This window comes from Aricia agestis, chromosome 13 (assembly GCF_905147365.1).
Source record: "Aricia agestis chromosome 13, ilAriAges1.1, whole genome shotgun sequence".
NCBI classification, from domain to species: Eukaryota; Metazoa; Arthropoda; class Insecta; order Lepidoptera; family Lycaenidae; genus Aricia; species Aricia agestis.
The window spans coordinates 3,507,140-3,534,016 of NC_056418.1; the positions used below are offsets into that span (position 1 = coordinate 3,507,140).

Below are 26,877 nucleotides of genomic sequence, written 5' to 3' on the forward strand. Positions count from 1 at the left end.
TAGGCAGGTAAATCGATACTTGTACCGGTCTGGTTAATGCTCTACGGGCTTCATACTTTCGATTGGTATGGAATTTGTCTATTAACCAAACCAGAGAAATGTAAAAAAAAAAAAAAAAATTATTCTGGACTTAAATTTTTTAGGCAACCCACTTGCAATAAATTTATTGGCATATAGTCTGTCAAGAAAGTGAAGAAATTAAAAAGTGGCAACATCGTAGTGTCATCCCTTTTTTCTTAGATCGATTTGAAAGGGACGACACTACGATGTTGCCACTTTTTAATTTCTTCACCTTCTTGACAGACTGTACGTAATTATCTTATAATTATATAAAATTCTCGTGCCACAATGTTCGTTCCCGTTCTCCTCCGAAACGGCTTGACCGATTCTCATGAAATTTTGTGAGCATATTGAGTAGGTCTGAGAATCGGCCAACGTCTATTTTTCATACCAAAAATTATTTATATGGCAAAACAACATTTGCCGGGACAGCTAGTATTATATAAAATACTTTTCATCCATTAACCAGCTTGGTGAAGGTCCTTTTATGGTGGGATGCTAGGCCATGCTAGGCATGCAGGGATGCTTTGTTCACACCACGTCAGTCTGGCCCTGTGCTAAGTACCTGAAGGACTTGTGTTATGGGTACCAGACAACGGAAATATATTTAATACTTTTATACTATACATATATTTAAGATTTTTATTGTATGATACACATATTTAATACACATCCAAGACCCAGGAACTTTTGAAACACTTTTTGTTCCGTCGACGGGATTCGAGCCCGCGACCCCCGGCTTGAGCTACAAACAGCCCACCAACTGAGTCACAGAGGTTTATATTTGGGTTTGATAGATTTGCGAGACGTCTCGCGCTCACAAAATCTGTCAATTCTGTACTTTACAAATGTATCTATGCGTCGTGTTGCGGTCTGACTTGACCCTAAGTCTTATACATTAATCCGCTTTGACAACTTATGCTTTTCTTCTTCAAAATTCGGATTTCTCTTTATAAAACTCTTTTTGCCAGTTATTTTCTATAAAAAAAACTTAATCACGATTCAAACCTCGAACGTAGAAACACTAACAGCTCCTTCATTCTGACAAAACATCCCTCAGGGAAACAATTACTTTCGCGTTATATATTTATATTTTGGACCGTTTTTTTACGTTTTAGAATAAATTGGTAGCGAAATCCCAGGGCGGGCAATCGCTACAAACTCTTGACGCGTGGCGAAACGACGCAAGAATATAGATGACTGTTTAATACCTGCCACACAAATTTAACGTCTATTCCCCGGGGTTAATTATCAATTTCGTTTGTTAACTAATCAACTGAAGTATTGAACTGTTGTAAAGTTAAGGAAACGACTTGCAATTAGAATGGACTAAATCCATTTTAGACTTTAGACTTTGTCAACATGCTTAGTTCTTTACTCCGAACGCTTAGAATATTTTTAGTATGAAGTAAGATGGAATATTTTATTGTACAGACGAGGAAAACAAATGATGATCAAAATGTTCTTCCAACATACGCGTAATGGAATAATAAAGGTCAAATTAATTAATTAATGTTTTATTACAAAAGCTTGGACGCGCTACACTGCGGAATGCTGTACTAAGTCCTAACTTTTACAACAAAACTTGTATCTTTCAGTGTTGTAAATATACTTCAATTAAAAAGAAAAAAAAAAGTCAAAATAATGTCGTATCCGGTGTGCCAAGACCCTAATACATCAATCAAAATAAAAAGGCTATCACAGACATAGATCAAGACCTATGTCTGTGAAGGCTATATTTCGTAACATTTCGGACACAATAATTTCGTGTATCGGTCGAGAACTTACCAAATATCGTGCCTGTAAAATAATGTGGAGCATGCCAAGGTTGTTGAGTAGACATTACATAATTTTCTTAAAACACGCGAAGGCTTTTAGCAAGTTTTTGATAGGCACATCCTAAGGCCCGCTTCATACTAGTCCGTAAAACGCAAGTAACTTTCATAACTTTCTTAGAGGATGTTTCACCACTTACTGATAAGTGCCGGATAGGCTATCCACATTATTTGACAATTACTCCATATTCTATCTGTCAGATAAGTGGCGGATAGCCTATTCGGCACTTATCAGCAAGTGGTGAAACAGGCCCATCTTGTTTCAAGATTAATATAACACTGTGTCTGAATGTGACTTCTCATATTTAACCTATCAAGCCCCATAAGGACACCGGTGACCGCAACAACAATAGAATAACAATAGATTTCCAAGAATCCGCGATCGAAGGATACTAAAATATTAAAAATGTAATAAATTATGTCTGTCAATTTATGTATGAGAAAAAAAATGCCAGTAACAATGTTTTTTGCTTCTGTCAGTGCTTTCAAATTGCTTATGCGCTTGTTAAAATTAAGTACTTTCTCGAATTTTAGTAAGGCCTCGTTCAGAAAAAGCATATTATTTAGGCCAAAACAATACGAGGTTCAGATTAAAGAAGTTCTTTGCGTTTAATCTATGTACCATCGAAGAAATTAAATCATAGACAGTTGACGGAAGTAGGGAGTTATTGGGCATTCTGTCCCACCTCCGTTCGCTCGCGCGCTCGCTCACTTTGGTGAAGGTGGGACAGAATGCCCAATAACTCCTGTTCGTTTATGCATCAACTGATGGTAAATGAAATGACATGCTCACGACATGCACCTCTGTCCGCTCGCGCCCTCGCTCACTTTGGTGTGTCAGTGTGCCACTTACGTTTATGCATCAACTGATGGTAAATGAAATGACACGCTCATGACATGCACCTCTGTTCGCTCGCGCCCTCGCTCTCTTCGGTGTGTCAGAATACCCAATAACTTCTGTTCGTTCATGCATCAAGTGATCAAAAATCGCTTCTCATCGATGATTGGACGGCTGAAAAATCTAGAGAGCTATTATAGGAACATTGAATTTCGTATGTTTGAAGCTATCTGTTTATATGAGTCAACACACTGCATGATTATCATTTTGTCATAATCCACTAATCACAGTGGTCGATTGGATTAAACAGATATGAAATTTCTGAAACAAAAAGAATCACTTAAATTAGAATGTGTCTGTCCTGCAGTTAAAAATGAAGTTAAGCGACATGGAAATTTACTACCAAATACCATTCGCAGTATTGTTTGTGGTCCCTCAAACTGTGGGAAAACAAATTTAGTAATCAGTTTGTTACTACACCCGAATGGTCCACGATTCAGAAACCTTTATGTGTATTCAAAGTCTTTGTATCAACCTAAATACGTCTTTTTAGAAAAAGTATTGGAAAAAGTTGAGGATACATCGTATCACAAGTATAATCATAACAGTGAAATTTTAAGTCCACAAGAAGCCTTACCTAATTCTATCATAATATTTGACGATGTTGCATGCGAAAATCAAAATAATATACGTGATTATTTTGCTATGGGTCGTCACAAAAATATTGATTGCTTTTATCTTAACCAAACTTATACTAAAATACCGAAACAACTAGTAAGAGATAATGCCAATCTCATCATATTGTTTAAACAAGACGAGATTAATCTAAGACACATCTACGATGAACATGTAGGGTCTGATATGACGTGGTCGCAATTCCGTGAAATGTGTTCAACTGTGTGGAGTAAACCGTACAGTTATGTGGTAATCAATAAGGATTGTGAACGAAATAATGGTTGTTACAGAATGAAATTTGATACATTTATAATAGTGGATTAATTTATTCTATAAAGCTTATACGTACCCCACTACGTAGTAGTATAACTTGAGACATCAATCAGAGTAGAATTCTTAACATGGAGCGGAATCTTAAGGAACAAATTGTGAAATCAGCGTCTGCAGTGAAAAGAAAGGTAGAAATGATAAAAAATACTAAAAACACAAATGACATGGCACTGGAGACGATATTTCAACCGATCGTCAGTCCGCTAAAATTATTAGCAAGCAAAACTGAAAAAAAACGTCATGAAGAAGACGAAGAAGAATCTTCAAATCGTTCACATGAAAAATTTGAAGAATCTGAGACGGATCTTGATGATGAAGAAAATTCAGATAATGACGACTTTAGTTCTAAAACACCTGACAAAACGCTTACTACATCACCTTCTGAGGATAATGATATCCATGAGAACTCATTTAAATCTATTCAATCATCACCGAGTATCGCAAACGATTCTTTGTCTTGGTCTGTATCGTCTGAAGCGCTGAAAGAAGATATACCATATGGAGTAAGAAGTGAACGAGGAAAACTTTGGCTAGGCAAAACCCGTTTACATGATGATGGAAAAGTTCTGAAAATTAGAAGCCGCTCTTTAAAAAAAACTTCTGGTCTGGCAGAATTGTTGTACAAAAAAAAACCTAATTTAGATATTATTACAGAGGAAGACTTACAAAATTATAAATTGCTACTCATCGACACAAATGCACATAAACGTAACTGGAAACCATCGAACCAAATAAATGGTAATAAAGGGTTCAAATATACTCACGTGATAAAGCCACTATTTAAATTCGCTAGAAATAATACCAGTAGCGTAGAAAGTCTTCAGCGAGGTGAAGGAATCAACATTTTGAAAGAAGTTAAGAAAGACACTGATTTAGTATACTGGAATGATCCTAATGAGTTAGTTGAGAGACTAAAAATATTACTTGCATCTCGGGCAGCTGGTAATACGGGATTAGATAATGAAGTTAATGCCATACTTGAAGAAATGAAGGAAGCTGGTATCATTAAAAAAATGAAATATATAAGGCTGCCATCAGGAAAATTTAGCAGTTCTATTACACTGCAGAACCCAGCAAGACGGCAATGAATATAGACAAATTTGGTCATCACGTTCATAAGCGTTTACGATTATCTGAATTTTCTGAAATTCTTAGCGATACATTGGTAAGGTCCGATACAGGGGAATTCGATTTAAAGTCATCGAAATTAAAAGGGGTGCAAATTCCAGAAAAAGACGACGAGGCTGTGAATAAAGAATACGTAGATAAAAGTGTCCAAGCCCTTAAAAATGAAATGATGAAAATCCAAAGTAATGTCAGAAACTTTCTTCATAGTTTAGAAAAAATTACTACTACAAATTTTAGTAAAATCTACTACACAAAACAAGAAATCGATAACATGATTGCAGCAAAATCTGTTCAGAATGAGTAAACAAGATATAGTGAATGAACTACACAGAGGAGCGAGACGAAACTTCGCTCGTCGACATACAGTCATTAAAGGTCTGGATGATTTATGGCAAGCTGACCTAGTGGACTTACAAAAATATTCGTCGATTAATAAAGGATTTAAATATGTTCTCATAGTAATTGATGTTTTATCAAAATACGTGTGGGTTAGACCGTTAAAATCAAAATCTAAAAAATTTGTATCAAGTGCTATGTGCAGTATATTATCAGAATCCACACGAAAACCTAAAAACTTACAAACAGATCTAGGTAAAGAGTTTTATAACGATTCTTTTAAGCATTTAATGAAAACTTATAACATAAATCATTATTCCACATGTTCTGTAAAAAAAGCTTCTATCGTCGAACGAGTGATAAGAACTATAAAATTACGTCTTTACAAATTATTTAGTTTATGTGGAAAATATGAATGGTATAAAAATAATTTGAAGTCCGTTGTGCAGAATTATAACAATACTCTGCACCGCATTACAAAACATAAACCAATAGACGTTAACAGTTCAAATCAAAATACAGTTCGATTGAATATTATCAAAAGCCAACAGCCAAAAAAAGTACGCAAAGAATCGTCTTTTCGAGTTGGCGATTTTGTTCGTATAAGTAAATACAAAGGAGATTTTTATAAAGGCTACACCCCTAATTGGTCAACGGAAATATTTCGCATCATAAAAGTCAACGAAACTAGTCCTCAAACGTATCAATTACAAGACAAACATAAACAAAACATTGTTGGTTGTTTTTATGGAAAAGAATTACAAAAAACTAAATTTCCTGATATTTATCTTATCGAAAAAGTTCTAAAGAAAAAAGGCAACAAACTTTTTGTGAAGTGGTTAGGATTGAGTGCCGAAGAAAACAGTTGGATAGATAAAAGTGAATTAGTTATTTAGATATATAAAGCACATAATCAGTGCTATATCACAATACATACTTATCAATGAAGGAAGGTAGTGGTGTAATCAATAACTTGATAGACCATTTACCGTTTGAGTTGCATTTACCTGGATATCAATTTTGCGGTCCTGGGACGAAACTTCAAAAACGAATACTACAAGGCGATCGAGGAGTTAACAAATTGGATGAAGCTTGCATGCATCACGATATTGCTTATATAAATAAAGATCCTAGTGCTCGACGTAAAGCTGATTTAGAACTTTTGAGTATGGCAAAGAAGAGGTTGAAATCAAAAGATGCTGGTAAGGGAGAAAAGATTGCCTCGTGGATAGTAAAAAATGCTATGAAAACAAAAATCAGAGCTGGAAGTGGTATTAAATCATTTAAGAAAGGTATTAAAAAAATACATGCCCATTTAAAAAAACTTAAATCCAAGGATCATCACTCTGCTATAAAATATGCGTATGCAGCTGCGAAGAAACTGTTCAGCAAAAAGAAAGGAATATGTTTACCACGTATAATTCCACTTCCAAAATGTGGTGGACTTTTACCGCTTATTCCTATTTTTGCGGGATTGTCGGCGTTAGGTTCATTAGCAGGAGGTGCGGCAGGTATAGCCAAAGCCGTAAACGATTCTAAAGCGGCACAAAAGAGTCTCCAAGAATCTGAAAGACACAACAGAATGATGGAAGCGGTCGCTCTTGGAAAAGGATTATATATTAAACCTCATAAAAAAGGAGCAGGGTTATATTTGAACCCATCAAAAAACTAATTAGGCGGCTGCCCAGGCGTGCGCTCACGAATTTAGACATATTGGAGTATGCTAGTGATATTCCATACTTTCGCGGCGTTTACATGAGAGATAAGTTGCCTTTAAAACCTAGAAAAATAGAATGTGGAATTGTAAATTTAGATAGTAACGTGAATCCTGGCACACATTGGGTAGCCTATGTAAAACAAAACAGCTACGTAGAATACTATGATAGCTTTGGTAATTTAAAACCACCATTAGAACTGATGAAATATATGTATAATTTGCCCATAAACTATAATTATAACAGACATCAAGCATTTGGAACAACAAACTGTGGTCATCTATGTATTAAATTTTTAAAAAAATATTGGAAGAAACATTTAAATAATATTAAAAATAAATAAACGTGTCAGTATCAAAATGTCTTTCACTGTATCTATAACCGGGAGCGGAGCCTCTTTGACGACAAACTATTCTCCGACGTTGGAACTTCTTGGAGACTATGAATGTGGTCTTTTGCACTTTTCAACTTTCAACTCTATACCTAATATTGATGGACGAAACAACAAGTTTTATTACGGTGATAATGAAATGATCGAAATTCCTGAAGGGTCCTACGAGCTTCAAGATATTTGTGATTATTTGAAAACTAACATAAAAAATACACTGCTTAAACTAAGATGCAATAATAACACATTGAAAACAAATATATTTTGTTCTAAAGACGTTCATTTTAATAAAGATGATTCAATTGGCAACATACTAGGCTTTGGAATGGAAACAATAAAAGCTAATATAAGCACTGATTCACAGTATCCTGTCAGCATTCTATCAACAACTATCGTGAGGATTGAATGTGATGTAGTTAGTGGTTCATTTGTGAACGGAAAAGCAAGCCATATTATTTACGAATTTGTACCTAATGTACCTCCTGGTTATCGAATAATAGAAATACCAAAAAATTTAATTTATTTTCCAGTCAATCAAACTTCTATTAGTTCCATCAATATACGACTGTTAGACGCTGATAACAAAGAAATAAATTTACGAGGTGAAGAGGTACAATTGTATTTACATTTTAGAAAAAAATGATAAATTTTCATAAAACCCCTGCCATATCAAATGTCCAAGTCAGTCCTAAAAGATCTTCTCACAAAGACACACGACAGCAGTTAAAAAAGAAGCTTACCAAAAGCAATAAAGAATACCTCAAGCTAATTGGTTTAATAAAATGAATATTTTAAACATATCTCAACAAACCTCATACGACAACAGCATCGAAAGTTTTGAGTATCATTCGTACAGACCGTATGTAACAAGTTTCAACAAGAATGATGAAATACGAATCCCCATCAATCAACAAGACCTATATGTGCTGCCTTCGCTCAGCAGTTTGTATATCGAAGGCAAAGTAATTGTCTACAACATGACAACTAAAGAAAAGGTTTCAAATGTACATTTCGTTAATAATCCAGCGTTATTTCTATTTCAAGACATAAGATATGAATTAAATGGAGTAGAAATAGATAAAATAAAAAACGCAGGTGTAACTACGACCATAAAGTCTTATCTGTCCTTAAATGAAAACGAATCAAAATATGCTCGAGTTTGGGGGTGGTCGCCAGAAGGTATAAATAATACAAGTGGTGGAGAATTTTCTGTATCCATTCCTCTAAACAAGATTTTAGGATTTGCGGAAGATTATGAAAAAATTATCATTAACTGCAAACATGAGTTAGTGTTGCTTAGATGTAACACTAACCTTAATGCAATCAAGTTGAAAACAGGAGAAGTTTTGGAAGATATTGTTATAAGTAAAATTATCTGGAGAGTACCTCATATTAAAGTATCTGACCGCGAAAGAATAAATTTACTAAAACAATTAGAAAAAGATCGAGCTATTCCATTAGCATATCGTAACTGGGATTTATACGAGTATCCATTATTACCCAAAACTCGTAAACATACTTGGTCCATTAAAACTTCATCTCAAATAGAAAAACCGCGATTTGTTGTATTAGCTTTACAAACCAACCGCAAAAACAACAGTGAATTGTCGATGGCGGAGTTTGATCACTGTCACGTACGTGATGTGAGAGTGTTTTTAAATTCGTCATACTATCCATATGAGGGATTAAACGTCAGTTTTACAGAAGACAAATTTACTTTATTATACGAACAGTATGCCAGATTTCAACAGTCGTATCACGGACGTCGGTCAGAGCCGTTGATGAGTTTGAAAGAATTCAGAGACGTTGCTCCCTTATTCGTTATCGACTGTTCGCGACAGCACGAAACGTTAAAAGGCTCAATCGACGTGAGAGTAGAAATCGAAACAGACCAAGAAATACCTGATCAGACAGCTGCATATTGTCTGATTTTAAACGACTGCATATTTGAGTATAAGCCTTTGAGTAATATCGTTAAGAAAATATCATGAATAGTAATACAATAATCGTTGACTTACAAGGATTTAAAAATAATAATAACGACTTTTTAGTAAAAGAATTATGTATAGCCACTCGACAGCATACACATACATTTTATGTTAAACCACCATACCCATTCTCAGCGCTAACCGATGATGAAAAAAAGAATGTTCGGTGGTTAGAAAGAAATAGAGGGTTTCGATGGAGCGAAGGCTATATCGATTACAGAGAATTCAGAAGAATTATTAAACCTTACTTAAAAGACCGAAACATTATCGTAAAAGGTGAAGAGAAAGTGAAATGGGTGAAAGAACTGTGTGATCATAATAATATTGTAGATATAAGTTACAAAGACATTCCAAGATTTAACATTCTGTACGATCTGTATTGTAAGGAAGAATCGTATAACTGTTTTATTCATAAGAAGTATTGTGCATTAAAAAATGTATTATGTTTAAAAAAATGGTGTTTAGAAAATAATGTACACTTTCAATAAAAAATAACTTATATTTATTGCTTTTTATTTAAATAATTAAAGTTGAATGAAATAGAAATAAAACAAATATATTCACATCACACATACAATTTATTTAAGCAATAATTACGTACACATTAATTTACAAAACAAACCCTAACTTATATTATTTTCATACAAATTATATATCTTGCAATTTTATCGACTTATTATTCATTCTAAAGTCTATTGCGACCCTACAGCTAAAACAAATACTTAATACCAAAGTAAACTAAAACCAACTCGTATAACTGTAATTACATATTTTTTTTGATATATTACTGACTAACTTCTCGGTTTGGTCCATTATTTCATCACCGTTTTCATTCACAACATATTGTGCGGATAACAAAAAATTATCATCGTCTATACTGTCACAATGTTGCTGGGATCCATCTAAATCAAACACTGAGATCTTTATCAGACGGAAACCTTTTTTGGGAACGCTGTTTACCACAAACGAATGAACTGGGATATTATGTAGTTTACTTAGTGCACTTTTAGAAACACATTTTTTTCTTAATTTTGCTGGACGACGTTCCCGAATCTCAGCGTTCGGCTTTTGCTGAGCTTTCATTTTTAAAAACTCTTCAGTAAATCCTTCCAAAGGATCTTGAGCATACTGGAAAGTATCCCCATATTCATGTCGGTAGACATTGTCTTCGGATGTAGCAGTCAAATCTTCTACGCGTTCCATTATCTGTAAAAAAAGAAAATATTTAACACCAAATCAGCAATCTTTGGAATTAACGATTATTTTTTAAATGTATTTTAATGACTTAAATCAATAATAAATCAACTTACCGTTGTGTAGTCAGGTCCAAGACTCTATTACCAAAAAATACGTAAATTATGTACACGTGAGTAACTATAATATAAGTTAAGTTTTGTTTTGTAAATTATGTAGACGTGAGTAACTAATTACAGTGCTTATCGACGCAAGAATGAATACTAAAACAAAGTCTTCACATTATTATAGTGATTGCATCATGTAGGTGGCATTATTATGAATGAGGACTCATGTTACAAACAGTACCGCGCGCTCATATATACGTAGCGTAGGTTGTACTACCTGTAGCCCTAGCATGGCCACCAGTAGAAACGCGAAAGTATAGACAAACTGTGGACTTGAGGTGCCATTCCGATCTTTAACGCGACTAATTGCGACCGACAAAAATTCAATTATAATGCCACTTTATGACAGATTATAGCCTATGTCATAAAGTAGGATATTATTTGAATTTTTAGGACTATAGTCTGTCATAAAGTGGCATTTTAATTGAATTTTTCGGAACGAAAAAAGATCGGAATGACACCTCAAGTCCACAGTTTGTCTATACTTTCGTATTTGTACTGGCGGCCATGCTAGGGATATTAGCATGCGCGCGCGGCACGTGTGGATTCAGATTACTCAAGTAAAGCATGTTTCAACTTGATAAAACTTTACGTTACTTGAATTTAGCATCAGCCTGCAGGTTTGCTTGCAAAATCTATGTAGTTGAGAAATAATAAATAAAACAAATTTATTTAGTAAATGATATTTTATTTCTAAATCTACATAATATACATACTAAATACACAGGTTATGCTAAGAAAGTAAATAATACAAAGAATTTCTTAATTAGGTACAGCTTATTAAATCTAGTTAAAAGTTAAATATACTAGTATGTCCCCATGATTTAGTTGAAATTTTATCTTTAGATATGACTCTCTTGTCATCATCACCAGACAGAGCAACTTTCTTCACAGCACATGTGTACAACTCGTGTTTTATTGACTTAAATAAAACATTTGTTTTATGAACAATGTTGCCTTCGTACAGAGTTTTTTGGTAATCAGTAACATTGAAATTGCTGACAATATTTTTCTTAATTCCTTTCGCTTTTTTGATTGTGCTATTTATGGTTTTAATACAATATAACTTTAAACGAAGGCCTACAAATTCACTTATGATTTTACCCGCCATTTCATCCTTGAACAAACCAGGAACTTTTTTATTTTGAATGGGTAAATCATATTGATTAGTATTACAAAAATTACTAGTATCAAAGTAAGGCAAAAAATGTTTTTTTATGTCATCATAAAAATCATGGGTCCGTATATGATATACAAAACTATCAGTGTCCGTGTAACACATCTGTACATTATTTTTATAAAAAGGTTTAATAACAGAGTAATGAAAGTTATACATATGACTTTTTGACAATTCTAGTACGGTAAAACCAATGTATATTGGTTTATCCAAAATTATTTGATCAGAGTTTAATTGTACCGCAACTAGATTTTCACTAAAAATTGTCACGCTATGGAAATTTGGACGAGCGATAAGCTTTTGTGCACATTGCCTTTTCTTAGTCACATTATTATTATCAACCCACTGATTAACTAAATGCACATTGACCCTCTTCTCATTATTTTCTAAAGTTTTTCCAAACACACTGTTATTCAAGAGTTTGAAAAAGTCTTGTTCAAATGTTGAGGAACTTTTTTGTCTCAGAGCAGTATTCAAATCAATGTATTGTTTCAAATACGGGCTTTGTCGAAAACTAATCACTCGATGAATTTTCTTTAATATTAAACCATGTTTTAAACATGTTTGCAAGTGAATGTAATGTATAACATACTTAAATTTATCATATAAATTTGGAACTAGTTTGAAAGTTTTCCCCCCGGGTGGAATGCATTTTTCAGAACAAAATGGTAAATCATTATGTAAGTTATGTAAATGTTTAGGATATTGTAAATCCACTTCTAGAATATAACCACACTCTGCATCAATCGGTATTTCGGTTACATTTAATTTGTTGATTTCTTGTTCATTGAGAAATCTGAAATCTGATAATGGTAAATATTGACACATACTATATCCATATAAATTATTACAATCAATATAAGTGACGTAGGAAGGAGATTCTGATGGTTTGTAATTTTCTAAGTAAGGATTATTTGCTTTTGCATGTCTATGAGAGCACAGACATACTCCTCCCCTGATACCACTCTGTAACATGCGCACCATCGACAAGTCATCGATAAGTTCCAATTGTATTCCTGTTTTTAATAACATCGCATCAAAAGATAAACTGGGTGCTGTTAAGTAAAAAGCTGGGTCTAATTGATAGTGTTGCTTGCAAGTCTGTCTAAAATTTTCAAAGATATCTGCCAGTAAAAGCACATCAGTTTTTAGATATAAATCCGTATAACTACCTAAATCTTTGATTTGAAATGTTGACCAAATTAAGCACGCGTGCTGGTAATCCTCATCAGAAATATCATGATCAGTTAGGGAACTATAAAAGCATTCTTTTGGGGGTAGACTTTTTTCGTCATACCGCTTCCACGAGTTCATATATTCGTATGGATAAATGCCTTTACGAGTGAGTAACTGAAATTCATCTTCATTGGGGAAATGATTTTGTAAGTTTTTAAACATTTCCGGTTTTAATGTCTCTGACAATTTACTTAAGCTTGTTCCCAAAAACTTAAATGAATCCACGAATCGAAGTTGAAAAAACTGATTATTCGTAACTGGTACAAATTTGGTAAATGAGATGTAGTTTTCTTTTGTTTTAGGTATTATTTTAATATTACCAGGAACCTCACCTAACGCTTTTATAAAAAGATGACAATCATAACCAGCTAAGTTATGAAAAAAAATGGGGACGAATGAAGGGCGTTTATACTGTAAATTACAAAACGGATGCGCAGCTCCGCGGTAACGACCAGTAACGTGGCAATGGTCACGGACTTTGTCCGAAAAAATAAAATTTTCACAAATATGACAACGTGTGGCATTATCAAAATCAGACTTATCCGCCGTAGAAAATATCATAGGGACTGGTGTACTAAGTATATCAAATATTTTTTGTACGTCTTTAAGAATCGAATCTACAAACTGCTTATCACAACCAGGTCCTCGATATGATACGTACCGATTGTAACTAGGGTCATCACGACAAACAATATAATAACCAAAAGCTATAGGTAAATGTTGGTGCAATGTAGTCGTATTTTTGCTAGAAGAACAGTTAGCTTCAGTATTGGTTTGTAGCATCGACTCAAAATCTGCGTAAATACAAAAAGGCATGTTTTGTTTTCGAGCATAGTTTTTAAATTTAATTACTGAGCCCTTATTTGGGAGGACAGTTACAACGCCTCCACATAAATGGTTTTCAACTTCCTTAGAAGTACTGAAAAATATCAAGCACAAATCACAGAAGTACAATTTGCTGTGATGAGATGTAACTTGGCTTCTAAACAGTCTAGAAGGTTCTTTTTTTTTTTTTTTTTTATTATTCAATACTCTTGTCCCTGATTTTTATTCGAGGGATTTATGTTCTGAATACAATTTATACTGTCCTATGTCTATACACTTATCTCCTATTTCTATTTTGTGTTCTGTTAATACTATTTACTCCTTTTATTATTTTAACACAATATAGCAAAAATTCTTCCCTATTTTTCTTATCTTTTACTATTTCCTTTATGCTATCAACATTAATTTCTAGTCCTATTTTCATCTCCAGATCATATTTTGGCCTCGAGTATATTGGGCATTCTGTTAGAAGATGTGGTACATCTTCTATTTTACTAGGGTCACACCTGCACGATGGGCTCTCTTTGCACCTGAAGCGGTACAGATACCCAGAGAGCCCACCGTGCCCGGTCAGTGCCTGTGTTATTTCCTTATTGAGTTTAATCTCCTTAAAGACCTTGTGAGCTGCCCCTATATCCTGTGCGAACATTTTAGTGACACCTCCAGTAGTACCCTCTTGGTACCTTCGATCCCACTCACGAAGAGTTTCCTCACGGATTAGCCTCTTCGCGTGTGAGACCGGACACAGGTCATAATGGGGTTTAACCCTCAGTCCAACTGCAGCTTCTTTGGCCAACTCGTCAGCGCGTTCGTTCCCTGTTAGTCCCACGTGTGCCTTGACCCAGAACAGAAATATCTCTCTGTTCTGGTTCAATGCACACGCGATGTTCTTCTTAGTTTGTAAGGCAACCTTATTAATGGTTCCGGCGCTGCACACGGCCTCGATTGCCGCTCTTGAATCGCTGTAGATACCAATTTTGTGATCTGATGTATCTAGAGCAACTTTCGAGGCCCTGCTCAGCGCAAGAAGTTCCGCCTGATAGACTGTGCAGTGGTCTGCAAGCTTGAGCTTAAGGTGCCGCGTCTCCCGATCGCCTGTCCATATTGACAGTGCTGCGCCCACCTTACCCTCAAGCTTGCTACCATCAGTGAAAATTTTTATCGGAATGTTGGTATTGTCTATCCCGTTCTGGTCCATCAGGCAGGTGTAGCCTAATCGTTGTATTTGTGCAGGGTGGGGGGTGTTATTAAAAGTTTCCACCGTTTCGATCTCTAAGTCCCGGATAATGGTCTCGGCTTTTCCCTTTCGGGCTAAGTAGAGGTTAGCCGCCTCCCTGATTCGTAGATCAAGCGGCAATATGCCTGAAATAGCGAGAGCTGAGTGCAAGGAAACAGTTCTGTAGGCATAACATGCTTTTTGGGCGAAGCCCCTTTGTATTGCATTTAGCTGCTTCCGTGCACTCAGCTTTCTCGCTGAATCCGCCCATGCACAGGCCGCATATGTTATTGTGGGTTCCACAGCAGCATTATAGATCATCTTTGACACGTTGGCCTTCAGCCCCCAGCTGACTCTGGCCGCTCGTGAGAGCCGAGAGTGTAACTTCACGGCTCTCCGGCAAACATTGTCTATATGGGCGTTGAAGGTCAACTTGTCATCGATGGTTAGGCCCAATAACTTTATTTTGTTGGTCATAGTTATTAAGACCCCTCCCATGCTTAGTCTTGGAGTGTCATATTTGAGCCTGCGAGTGATGACCATGGCTTGCGTCTTGTGGGGAGCGAATTTCAATTTGTTTAGAAGGTTCTTTGATCAAACAATAATGAGAAGTGTTATTATTTTCTAGATACAACAAATGTATAATTTTCTCGTTGCATGTTTTATTAATGTCTGATTTATACAACGGCCCAACAATAGTTTTACTTTTTTTTAAACCATAAATTATGAACTTAATATTAGGATTATTTTTTTCAAAAATTTTAATGTCATGGAAAGTTACAGGAAAAAACATTCCATTTATATTAAATAATTCACGAAAATTAGGATATGATGAAATTCTTTCAGGGTGATTTTTAGCTGGATATAAGGCTGCTGTCACACTCCATAGAAAGCAATGCTGATCTTTATTCATAATATTTAAACACGCCTTTTTAGCCTGAATTGATTTGGGTAAACTGATAAAACTCGAACCGCTAAGTGGTTGATATTTATTGATATTAATCTCAATGTATAAATTATTTAAAAATGTCCACCCACTGTCACGATCCTCAAATTCCTCTATACTAGTTTTTAAATAACTAACTGTTTCCAAATATATTTTTTCAAAATCATAATTACTATGTAATATTTTATTCTTGGTTCCAAAAGATTTTATTTCTTGTGAATTATTGTTGAACTTCAAAAACGTCCCAAATAGTTCGAAATTAACCTTAACACATGAATGTTTAATAAGGTTTTCATCTAAAAGAGATTTTAACTTGTTACGAATTTCGAAAAAAAATATATCTACTGAAGCTAACTGAAGTTGATCAAGAGGTAATATCTTATAAGTTACAATACGATTACGAAATGCAGAGCTGACGATTTCTACACCATCACTGTATTCTATTGTCTTACTACTTTTTCTATGTGAATTACTTCGCAAATGACCTACCCATGATTTACTATGTACAGATACGTTACACGTCGTACAGAAAGGCATTTTTTTATATTAAAAAAGGCAATGCTATCAAAACAATAATACAGTAACCGATATTAATGTAAAAAAAAATAAAAAGGTTATAAATCTATTCTAGTATAATAAAAAGAAAATTAATATCTACTATAAATTGATTAACTGTAAACCTACTTAGTAAATTTTATTTTTTGTCACTGTAATGGACGGGCTCTGACTCCTCAAACTCGGTAAAAGCTTGTCCTAAGAAGCCTTGCAGTGCCTCCCAAGACGATGATGACTCGTCGCACTGGAGCTTCACACTTACCAGCGCCGTCTTGTATCGCACATTAGCAGCGTGAGACACGTAGTCCGATTTTTTGTAGATCTTGAGGTCCACAAAATATTCGCCACCGGTCTTCGCAGTCCGACGAGACGTTCCCGTAGAAACTCGGCTGGAGAAGCTTGATATTATTTCCCCGCCACGAGATTTGGGTTCACTGCAACTAGCTTCCTCAGCCCGCAAGATATTGAATAAGTCCGGTCTCCTTGTTCTGTAAAAATACAAAATTAACATATCATTAAAATACAATAATCGAGAAAAAATATTAGTAAAAAAACAAACAAAATAGGAATAAGTGTATTGCACATTCACTTTTGACTGTAAACAATTAGGTGCCTAGTTTTATCAGACTTCAACAGGATACTGAACTAAGTTTTGATAAATAATAAAAAGTAGGAAATCATTGTATGCAAACTGAATTATGGTGGTTGGGACTGTGTTGACTATTACAGACACTTTGTAAGTAATTAAAAACCAGCAGAATCAGAAATAGAATTTCAGCAAACGTAAAGTATATAATAATCGAACTTACCGTGTAGTTATAACTTCGTGCGGCGAGGAGTATTTTCGCTTTCGTTGAGCACTTTTGTCTGATGAGGTGCGGGTCAACTCCAGCGGAGGCGATGAGTCGCGTTGCTTTTCGGGGCCGGCCTTGCGTTTGCTGCTTGACGCCTTTGACTTCTTTTTCGGTGCTACCGACACCACAGATGGGGCCTCAAACTCTGAATCGGACCTATTAAAGAAGAAATATAAATTATTTTCCCATCTTGATGAATTAATCACAAAAAAGAATAATAATATTAATTCTATACTCACTGACATTTTATATTCTTTTATTTCTCGTTGAAATTGAAGACTGGTGCGAAGCCACTTGAAAAATTGTGACTTATTCCAACGTGCATCGCCTTTTATGTTGGAAAAAGGTCTTTGTCATCAAAAATGTGTAAAAGTTATCAAGCGCGAGTTGATACGTATGTGCGTATGTTTGTCCGTTTTAATGTTATATAATTTTGCTTGATTTTAAATAACAATTACTTAATAATAATTAATCCGTTTTTCGTTTAATTAATGTTTAGTAAAGTTTTTTATTTATTGTTATTTATTCTACATAATATAGTTTATTCTACATTTTTAGGAAATATACTAATATTAATTATATATTATAAGCAATTCTTAGTTGTTTACTAACGTTATATGGAATGTAAATTTTCTGAAATAAATGGTTTGATTTGATTTGACTGATCATGCATCCAAATTTTCAAAATCTAGATAAGTATCTTTATACATCTGTGCATTTTTTTAAGCATGTTAAATGTTGCATACTTTTATAGCGAATTTAATCTTGAACCAATACCTAATTCCCAAGAAGAGATTAAATTAAATAAATTATTTTGTTTAAACAAGCAAGTAAATCCGAATATTTAATGTGTGTATGTGAATTGTGATAATATGGTAATTATGAAATATAAACGCTTCATAAACGTTATTTAAACTAATGATGCCTTAAGTACAACTTTCGACCTTATTATTGATCAATGTAGCTGAATATGGAATAAAATTGAATAAAGACGAATCTACGTGGCGCGCTCGCTGCGGCGTTTCATTGAAATGCTTTGTAATTGTATCTCTGCCGCTGTCCATAGTAGGGAGGCGAGCAAGCTAATTTTGTAGTTACTCGAGTGACATGGGGACCTAGTAGATTTCGTAGATTAAGTAATGAGGAGAAAAAAATATTATGACAGTGGGGCAATGACAAAATGCAGCTATTTAGAAGTTAAAAAAGTAATTATATATAAAAATTGTCTTAAAAGGGAATTTATTATTCAATTTAAGGAAACAAACATGTAATCGTCAAGCAGGATTAAAAAAATAAATCAAGAAGGCTTTGTTTTTTAAATATGGACTTTAATTTTTGAAAATTTCAAATCTTTATATCTTTCCCTTTACTTTAAGTGCTTTAAATAAAAGCTTATTTGGGGTCTACACAACGTTCTCTATTTTAATCTGACAATTTGATACTTAAAAATATTTTTTTTAACGCCCCACTCAGATAAGCTGATTTCTATACCACGTTAACTAGAGACATGTGGGAAGCATACACAAGCTTAATATAATTAGCTTAATTAAATAAGCTGACGCGCTCGAGCAACTGCAGAAATCCTCTCTTCGGCTCCCCTACCGTAAAACGAGTGTTGGTTTTACAGTATGTATGTGTAATATTATATTCTTGTTTGACAGCTTGCACTTTTTTCCAGATCAGGGATGTGAACTAGAAGCGAGAACTCGATTAAAGAGATAATTTAAGAGGCGATCAGTTTTTACCCTATAAATCCAATAAATTATAAATGAATATTGTGGGTAATAAACATGATTATTTTACCTCCAATCAAATTATGAAAATTATCATCCTTTAAATTCATTTACGCATATAATATAATATGCGTAACGACATCAATGTGACAATTATTTGTTTCAAAAATTATTTACAAGCACGGTCTATCGATGTTTATAATTCCTTATTTTACTTAGTTATGAATTTGACGCATGGTTTAATTTTTATTGGATAAATCTTATCGAATTTATTCATGTCTTACTGATTATTTGTATAACTATTAATTTGAATTATCGCAACACTATGTTGGGATGGATAACTTCACGTTTCAACACAGGAACATCGTGTGTGCATGTATTTGCGTGCGACTAATAGAGTTACCAACTTTTTTCTATCATATATAATACTTATTTATCATATATAGTTATCAACTTAAAAAATATAGTAGATGACAAAAAAAGAAAAAATAAAATAATCACGTGGCACGCACACAATACAATACAACGTTTTTTGGAATAAGATTCATTTTAGCTTGACTGCGTTCTGCTTTACGCAAAATATAGTAGTTTCGCCTACTATTTTTTAGAAATATAGTATTTGATCACTTAAAATAGTAGGATACTATAATATTATATAGTAGGTTTGACAACCCTAGCGACTCAGTCGTTCTGCAGTTCCTATGATTTCCCGTCTTGGCTGATGGCTCATTCATTTGCAACGCAGTGCGCAGAGGTATCATCGTGGTTTCAGCTCAGTACATCAAAAGTGTATGGGAAGATAAAGGAATAGTTAAAAGTAAGTGTAGTAGTTATTGTATTCATTATAGATTTAATTCATTACACAATTATTTAAGTTTTGATTTAAATTGATAATATTTTAGTTTTTGAAATAGATTCATTATTAATAAATAATATTAATAATGTATCAATGTAATAACATTGATACATTTTAAAATTAAATAATTACCAATATATTTATTCGTTACCCATCAAATATTTAAATCTAATGTGGTAGTCTTATTGAATAGTATTTTCCTATATTAGCTTCATGATTTTATTGCATTAACTTTTTTACAGAGTAGGTATGGCAGGGATGAGTTATAAATTTAATTGAATAATGTAATATGATATAAATATCTTACCTTATTCATAAAACACTATTATACTTTTACGTGTGTTGTTTGATGGAAAAAAAAATATATTATATTTATTTTTTTCATTTTTTCAGATGCTTGAAAATTAGAGAAGTTCATCAAAAATCACAGCGGAACGCAGAAAAAGGATTAGACCAGGCATTATTTAATTGTAAGTAAATTTGAATCTAAATGTATCTAGTTTATTGAATGAGGTTTATGTAGTAGATACCATATTAGAGGTAATTATTTAATCAGAATAATAATTAATAACCGATAGTTATTTTAATAATAACAAATTTAAATATAAAAATTCATAATATATTTCCTGTAAAACTGTTATTGCATAATATAACGTTAAAATTTTCGAGATTATTTGAATGCCAATAAGTCAAAGAAACATAATTAATCCATAATTTTTAGATGAAACATTACTCAAACATCCTTAATCGTCGTCGTAGTTTTAAAGTACTCGTGACTCTAAATGGTGATTTTATGTAAGTGTGGATGTACATAACATTCGGTTTTCTTTTTCCAGATCGGATGATCAATGACGAAGAATTCTACATGACACAAACGAAGACATTATTTTGTTTATTTGTATAAATGCATAAAAAACTGGTGTTTAATTATTGATAAGATCCTAAATTCCTATCCCCTGAAATGTAAGCTTAAACATACTAAACATCATAGTGTGTTAGTATATTTAAGCCGAGGTATGTTTTTTGGTAAAAAAGTAGGTGATCTTACCATGGGCCGTAACCGATCACGAGTTAGGAGTATGATCGGTACGTGATCTTACCCACGGTAAATGGCACACTGACACACCGAAGTTAGCGAGGGCGTGAGCGAACAGAGGTGTATGTCATGAGCATGTCAATTCATTTACCATCAGTTGATGCATAAACGTAAGTGGCACACTGACACACCAAAGTGAGCGAGGGCGCGAGCGGACAGAGGTGCATGTCGTGAGCATGTCATTTCATTTACCATCAGTTGATGCATAAACGAACAGGAGTTATTGGGCATTCTGTCCCACCTTCACCAAAGTGAGCGAGCGCGCGAGCGAACGGAGGTGGGACAGAATGCCCAATAACTCCCTACTGACGGACATACGTCATTTGGTATGCTTATGTCAATTTAATATTAATCGCGATTTGTCGGCTCGGTTTGACGTAAAGCTACCAATTTACGCAGGTCCGTCAACTGACTATGAGTCAACTTCTCTTATAGTACCTATTACTAACTATCACAGAAGGCGGAGGTTCTATTTTCGGCTGTACTTATATAAGTAATTGTTTTTTTGTAAGCTTCAGTCGAATTACTTTGCCATATTATATTGAAATGTGTAAAACAATTTTTTTCTTCGCACGTACATTTACAAGTTTTGTGGACGTTTAGTGTGAGGCAGTCCCTAATGTAATACAAAATCCAGGCCACATTATGAGAATTTCAATTTAAAAACTACGAAACGAAGGAGGACTTTCAAGTACGTTCATTACTCACTGCGAGCTCGACATACACTGTTTCTTTGTCTTTAACTTTCTGCATAAATGTTAGCTTCCCCTAAACGTCTGTACGGACTTGGCGATAAAAGACGATGCAATTATATTCTTGTACTTATTATTAAAAAAAATATTAATAAGAAAAAATATAATCTATTACAATAAAATATGTATAATAAAATAAACTAACTAAATGGTATAAATAAAAAAATAGCTTCCGACGGCCTAAAAAATAATTAATTATATAATCAAGTTGATGATCATTTTGAGTTTTAGACCTATTGTTGTCGGATGTATATTTTGGACACAAACCCAACAGAATTTGAGATCAAGTTAACTGTATTTATATAGCATTGACATTTTTTAATATTATACTATTGTGTGTGTGGGTTGCACCTGAAAAAAATGTTAAATTATTGATAAAATCGCCTGAAACACAGGGTACCCTAGTTCAGGCAATACTATAATCATTAAATTTGTACTTATTTAGTTTAAGTAGCTCTAATATAATAATTGTATCTCACCATGATTGTAAATACTGAATAAATATTATTATATTATTATTAAACCATTATACCACTCGACTCTATTTCGGCAAATATTAGCTAAGGTTTTTGATGCTAGGAAGTTACAAAAACTTGCAGCTAGTAGTTTAGTAGTGTAGCCTAGTGCGTAAACCCATTTTTATTATAAGCATCGTTTCGAAGATTTTTCATCTTATGAACGTTTATTATATGGGGTGCATTCTAATAGTTCACTATAATATACTGCGACTTAGTGTCCCGCTGTTTCACCTGTAAGGGTTGATTCAGACCGCAACGAGACGCGTAGATGCATTTCTAAATTAGTATGGATTTGACAGATTCGCAAGACGTCTCACGCTATTGAAATCTGTCAAATCCATACAAATTTATGCCGCGGCGCGCCTCGCCTCGCCTCGTCGCATTGCGGTCGGAATTGACGAACGAACTATAGAGTTTACCATGGGGAAGGACATAGGCTACCTTTTGAAACTGTACAGTTCCCGAGAAGTTGCTTGCTTACGCGGGCGGAAGATCTAGTCTTAATTTATACATTCTACAGTTTTCTTGTTCTTACTATTTAGCTTATTTTAATTCTAATGCATACTTGCCTAAATAAGGTTACTGGAAAACAAAAAGCATTAGCATAATATGAGGTATGTTAATGGCTCGCGTGGCTCTGCGACCTGGAATAGCCTACAGCCTAAAGTACTAGAATCTAGAACACTTAGGCACGTCAAGCCCTCCTTGCAATATAAATTATTTGCCATTTGATGCCTGTTACTTTGAGTTTCATGTGAAAAAGGCACTTAATATTGCCTAATTACAAGGCTTTGCTCGGCGAAGGCAAATTTAACTAAATTTATTACATGTGTATTAGGTAAGAACGCCATATCCTGGACTGAAAAGTGGACAGTAAATTAGTATTACGCTGTTGATACAATGTTTATCAAGTTATCCTCTACTGCAGTCGTCCCCAACCTTTTTTTCATGCGGGCCACAAACATGTTTTGGTCTGGGTGTCGCAGGCGGCAGGCCACAACTAAAATTTTTTAGGGTTAAAAAATAACATTCTTCAAAATTAACGTTAATATACGTTATTTTGCCGATGGGCGTGAATTTCAAAGTTGTTTAACATCACGCGGGCCACAAATAAAGTCCCGGCGGGCCGTGGGTTGGGGGATAGCGGCTCTACTGTTATATCAATGCAAGTTAACCACCAGACGGTTGTTGTCACCCTGGGGTTTGCAACACTAACAGAGTTATTTTTGCTGGATCTGGCAGGCTTTTAGCACAATCGGCTTTTCGGTCTGTCGCTGACTTTTTGCCGAAATAGTCAGTTTACGGTCGGTGCACAGCATAGTTATTTTCGGTTCCCCATTCGTTATTTAAATCACTTCCAGAGTAAACAGAACTAAGGAGTACCTCGACTTGAAACAAACGGGCGAATATTCGCAAATTAGGCGCGATTGTCACTTTCAACATGTCTCCACAAAGCCGAGTAATGCATTATTTAAGAGGAGTCCACACCGCCCTTTTTTCCATACAAACGTTGTCCCCTGTTTCCTCCCTGGATAATGCTAGTAGAGTTATAATTTTTTCCTGAATATCTACGGCCACTAATACAATGTCCGTATGTTTTCTTTTTTTTCATAATTTAACTATTAAATTTATACGTGGGAGAGCCATGCTTCGGCACGAATGGGCCGGCTCGACCGGAGAAATACCACGTTCTCACAGAAAACCGGCGTGAAACAGCGCTTGCGCTGTGTTTCGCCGAGTGAGTGAGTTTACCGGAGGCCCAATCCCCTACCCTATTCCCTTCCCTACCCTCCCCTATTCCCTTCCCTTCCCTACCCTCCCCTATTACCCTATTCCCTCTTAAAGGCCGGCAACGCACCTGCAGCTCTTCTGATGCTGCGAGTGTCCATGGGCGACGGAAGTTGCTTTCCATCAGGTGACCCGTTTGCTCGTTTGCCCCCCTTATTTCATTTAAAAAAAAAAAAAGATATGAACGTTCGAAAACCCAAAAAAATGACCAGATTTTTCCGCTGTGTTTAAACATCCAGAAAACAAATTTGGCTAGATTATACAAAAAAAAAAAAAAAAACATAGGAACACAGCTCAAGCTTTTTTTTAATACTTAAATCGGTTAAGTTTTGGAGAAGGAATCAGGGGACAACGAATCGTTGATTTTCTGCAGTTGTCTCTATCGCGTTTTGCGGTATGGGCTTCAGGTAAGGGAGACAGCTATAGATATTACACGTACTTTTTTTTTCATTTCTCTAGCCCCTGGTGTATCCTCTTAAGTACTGCGCGCGCCGGTCGATATGACCTACTACGTCAAACGTATAAATTTCGAGATCTCTTCTGAATCGGCCTACTCGTTAGTTCTCAGTTGCTTTCCATCAGTTGACCCGTTTGCTCGTTTGCCCCCTTATTTCATAAAAAAAAATTCTGTTTACTCTGTCACTTCCATCAAAAGCCAAAAAGATAAGCTCAAAGCATATTAGATCCTTTGTTCCTAGGCAAAAACATAAAACTTTTCCCGTACGTAAAATATCCCCAATAAATACACTCAAAAACATCGAACGCTGTGTATGTAAGCTTCAAACGAAATGGTTTTTACAGTTTTCGGGAAAAATATTTTTTAAATAAATTTAGGAGTTTTTTCTAACGGGGACAAATGATTGATATGTCATTTTAGAATCGGAAAACAAAAGATTTTTTTTATATTTTTAGATTTATTCTACAGAAATACGTGGCTTTTATTGCTCCTATTTATAGAATGGATTTAAAATACCCAAAATATATATTATCATACGTAAGGTAATAGATAAACTATGTCTTTGCTTAGCATTTTAAGGATGACTTGTTAGTCTTAATTTGATTTTTTACCACATTAAACGATAAATTGGTAAAATATTTTTTTTACACCTTTTTACAAAAACATAATAAAGTCCACGAAAATCTTAAAAGGGTACAAAATTTCCGTCTACTAAATTAATTCTATCGACATTTATGTACTCGCCATTTTGGGACGCCCACAGAATACTTAGTAGGTGGTAAAAACTCCGGTCACGTGGTGAAAAAGTGGTGAAAAACTGACAGGCTTATACGGCTTAGAATGTTGCCGAACGAGTTACAAGTTGGGGCACTTATGTACTAAGTTACGAGTAAATGCTTTCTCTGTTATTATTATTGGCATGTAGATACGCTTTTATAAAACTTATTTTAGAAGGTTGTTAAAAAAAAACACGCATCGACTCGCAAGTTTTTTGTCTCATTTTCATATTGAATAGCTGACTTAGTTTTCAAGAATGTAAAATTATAGTCAGTAATATTTTTTTCTATTCATGAAATTTATGAATTTTGCATTAAAATAATAATTCTTAAATAACTCTCATCTTCATATTATTATTATTTATTATACATGAAATACATGAAATAAATACATGAAAAAAATTTAGGGATTTAGGAAATTCAATGTTACTAGCTTTAGAGTCCATTTTATGAAGAAACTATCCTTTCATTTTAATATTGATTAATGAATAGATAAAGATTTATATTATTATGATTAGCTGTCCCGGCAAACGTTTCTTTGCCATATAAAGTATTTCGCCCATATTATTTTATTGAAGTGACTAAATAAGTATGTCACCATGGCAACGTCCATCGCTACCCCGTCGCACAAACAATGGTCGCCGTCAGTCTCGAGTTGTAATAATTTACTATTATTTATTCAACAAATGCACTTATCAATATAAAAAAATACCCAGGCTACTGGGTAACCAGTAGCCGATTCTCAGACCCACTGAATATGTGCATATTAAATTTGGTTAAAATCAGTAAAGCCGTTTCGGAGGAGTACGCGGCCTAACATTGTGACACGAGACTTTTATAGGTATATAAGATTATGATCTAGTGCTGGCATCTGCTACTGTACTTGAGCAGTTCACATGCAGGGAAGTATATAGTAAAACAGTAAACAGAAGGGGAGTTTGTATTTATTGCACTTTTTCATGACACCTCGCCGTCGATTCCCACATTCACCCACTTAAGTGTTTTGGGGTGTAAATGGGTGCATTTTCAAGTACTGTGTCATTTATAAAGAAGTAAACAGTATGTTACTCAGGCTTTTATGGCACAAGTTTTGTTGCTACACAGTAAATATACCTTCTTAAGTGATAATAGTAGATACTTGTCATACTTTCAGCACAGAAGACATATTGTGCGTTTGTGTGTGTGTTTCATAAAGTTATATTATAGCTAGCGGAATAGAGCAACAATCTCGAGCTGTCGAACGAAACCGAAATTGGTTTTATCTGTGTGTAAAAATGTGTACGTATACACTTACACAAGAATGTGTACGTATACACAAGCAAGATTGAACATGATTTCTATGAGATTAAATTGTCAACGTGCGGCACGTGACGACTGGACGTCAAAAAAAGAGTGCTGCTGTCATGTATCACACGTCTCTTTTTACCACACAGTGTTA

The 26,877-nt window shown here is 34.5% G+C and overlaps 2 protein-coding genes and 2 long non-coding RNA genes across 4 annotated transcripts; 1 reads left to right on the forward strand and 3 right to left on the reverse strand.

The window, feature by feature from the left end:
- Positions 1-9,852: 9,852 nt before the first annotated feature.
- LOC121733468 lies at positions 9,853-11,021 on the reverse strand. The gene is made up of 2 exons (XR_006036561.1): positions 10,604-11,021; positions 9,853-10,499 (listed from the first exon to the last, which is right to left on the reverse strand). It is a non-coding gene; the product is annotated as an uncharacterized LOC121733468 (long non-coding RNA).
- Positions 11,022-13,942: 2,921 nt separating this feature from the next.
- Positions 13,943-15,090, reverse strand: LOC121733307 (ribonuclease H-like). Its single transcript, XM_042123523.1, has 2 exons — positions 14,454-15,090; positions 13,943-13,986 (listed from the first exon to the last, which is right to left on the reverse strand). The coding sequence occupies exons 1-2, from the start codon at positions 15,088-15,090 to the stop codon at positions 13,943-13,945; spliced, it is 681 nt and encodes a 226-aa protein (XP_041979457.1).
- Positions 15,091-16,658: 1,568 nt separating this feature from the next.
- Positions 16,659-17,762, reverse strand: LOC121733466. The gene is made up of 3 exons (XM_042123743.1): positions 17,707-17,762; positions 17,419-17,619; positions 16,659-17,097 (listed from the first exon to the last, which is right to left on the reverse strand). Coding segments are annotated over exons 1-3 (552 nt in total). The 5' UTR covers positions 17,709-17,762; the 3' UTR covers positions 16,659-16,748.
- Positions 17,763-19,859: 2,097 nt separating this feature from the next.
- LOC121733467 lies at positions 19,860-20,970 on the forward strand. The gene is made up of 3 exons (XR_006036560.1): positions 19,860-20,013; positions 20,446-20,522; positions 20,889-20,970. It is a non-coding gene; the product is annotated as an uncharacterized LOC121733467 (long non-coding RNA).
- Positions 20,971-26,877: the final 5,907 nt, after the last annotated feature.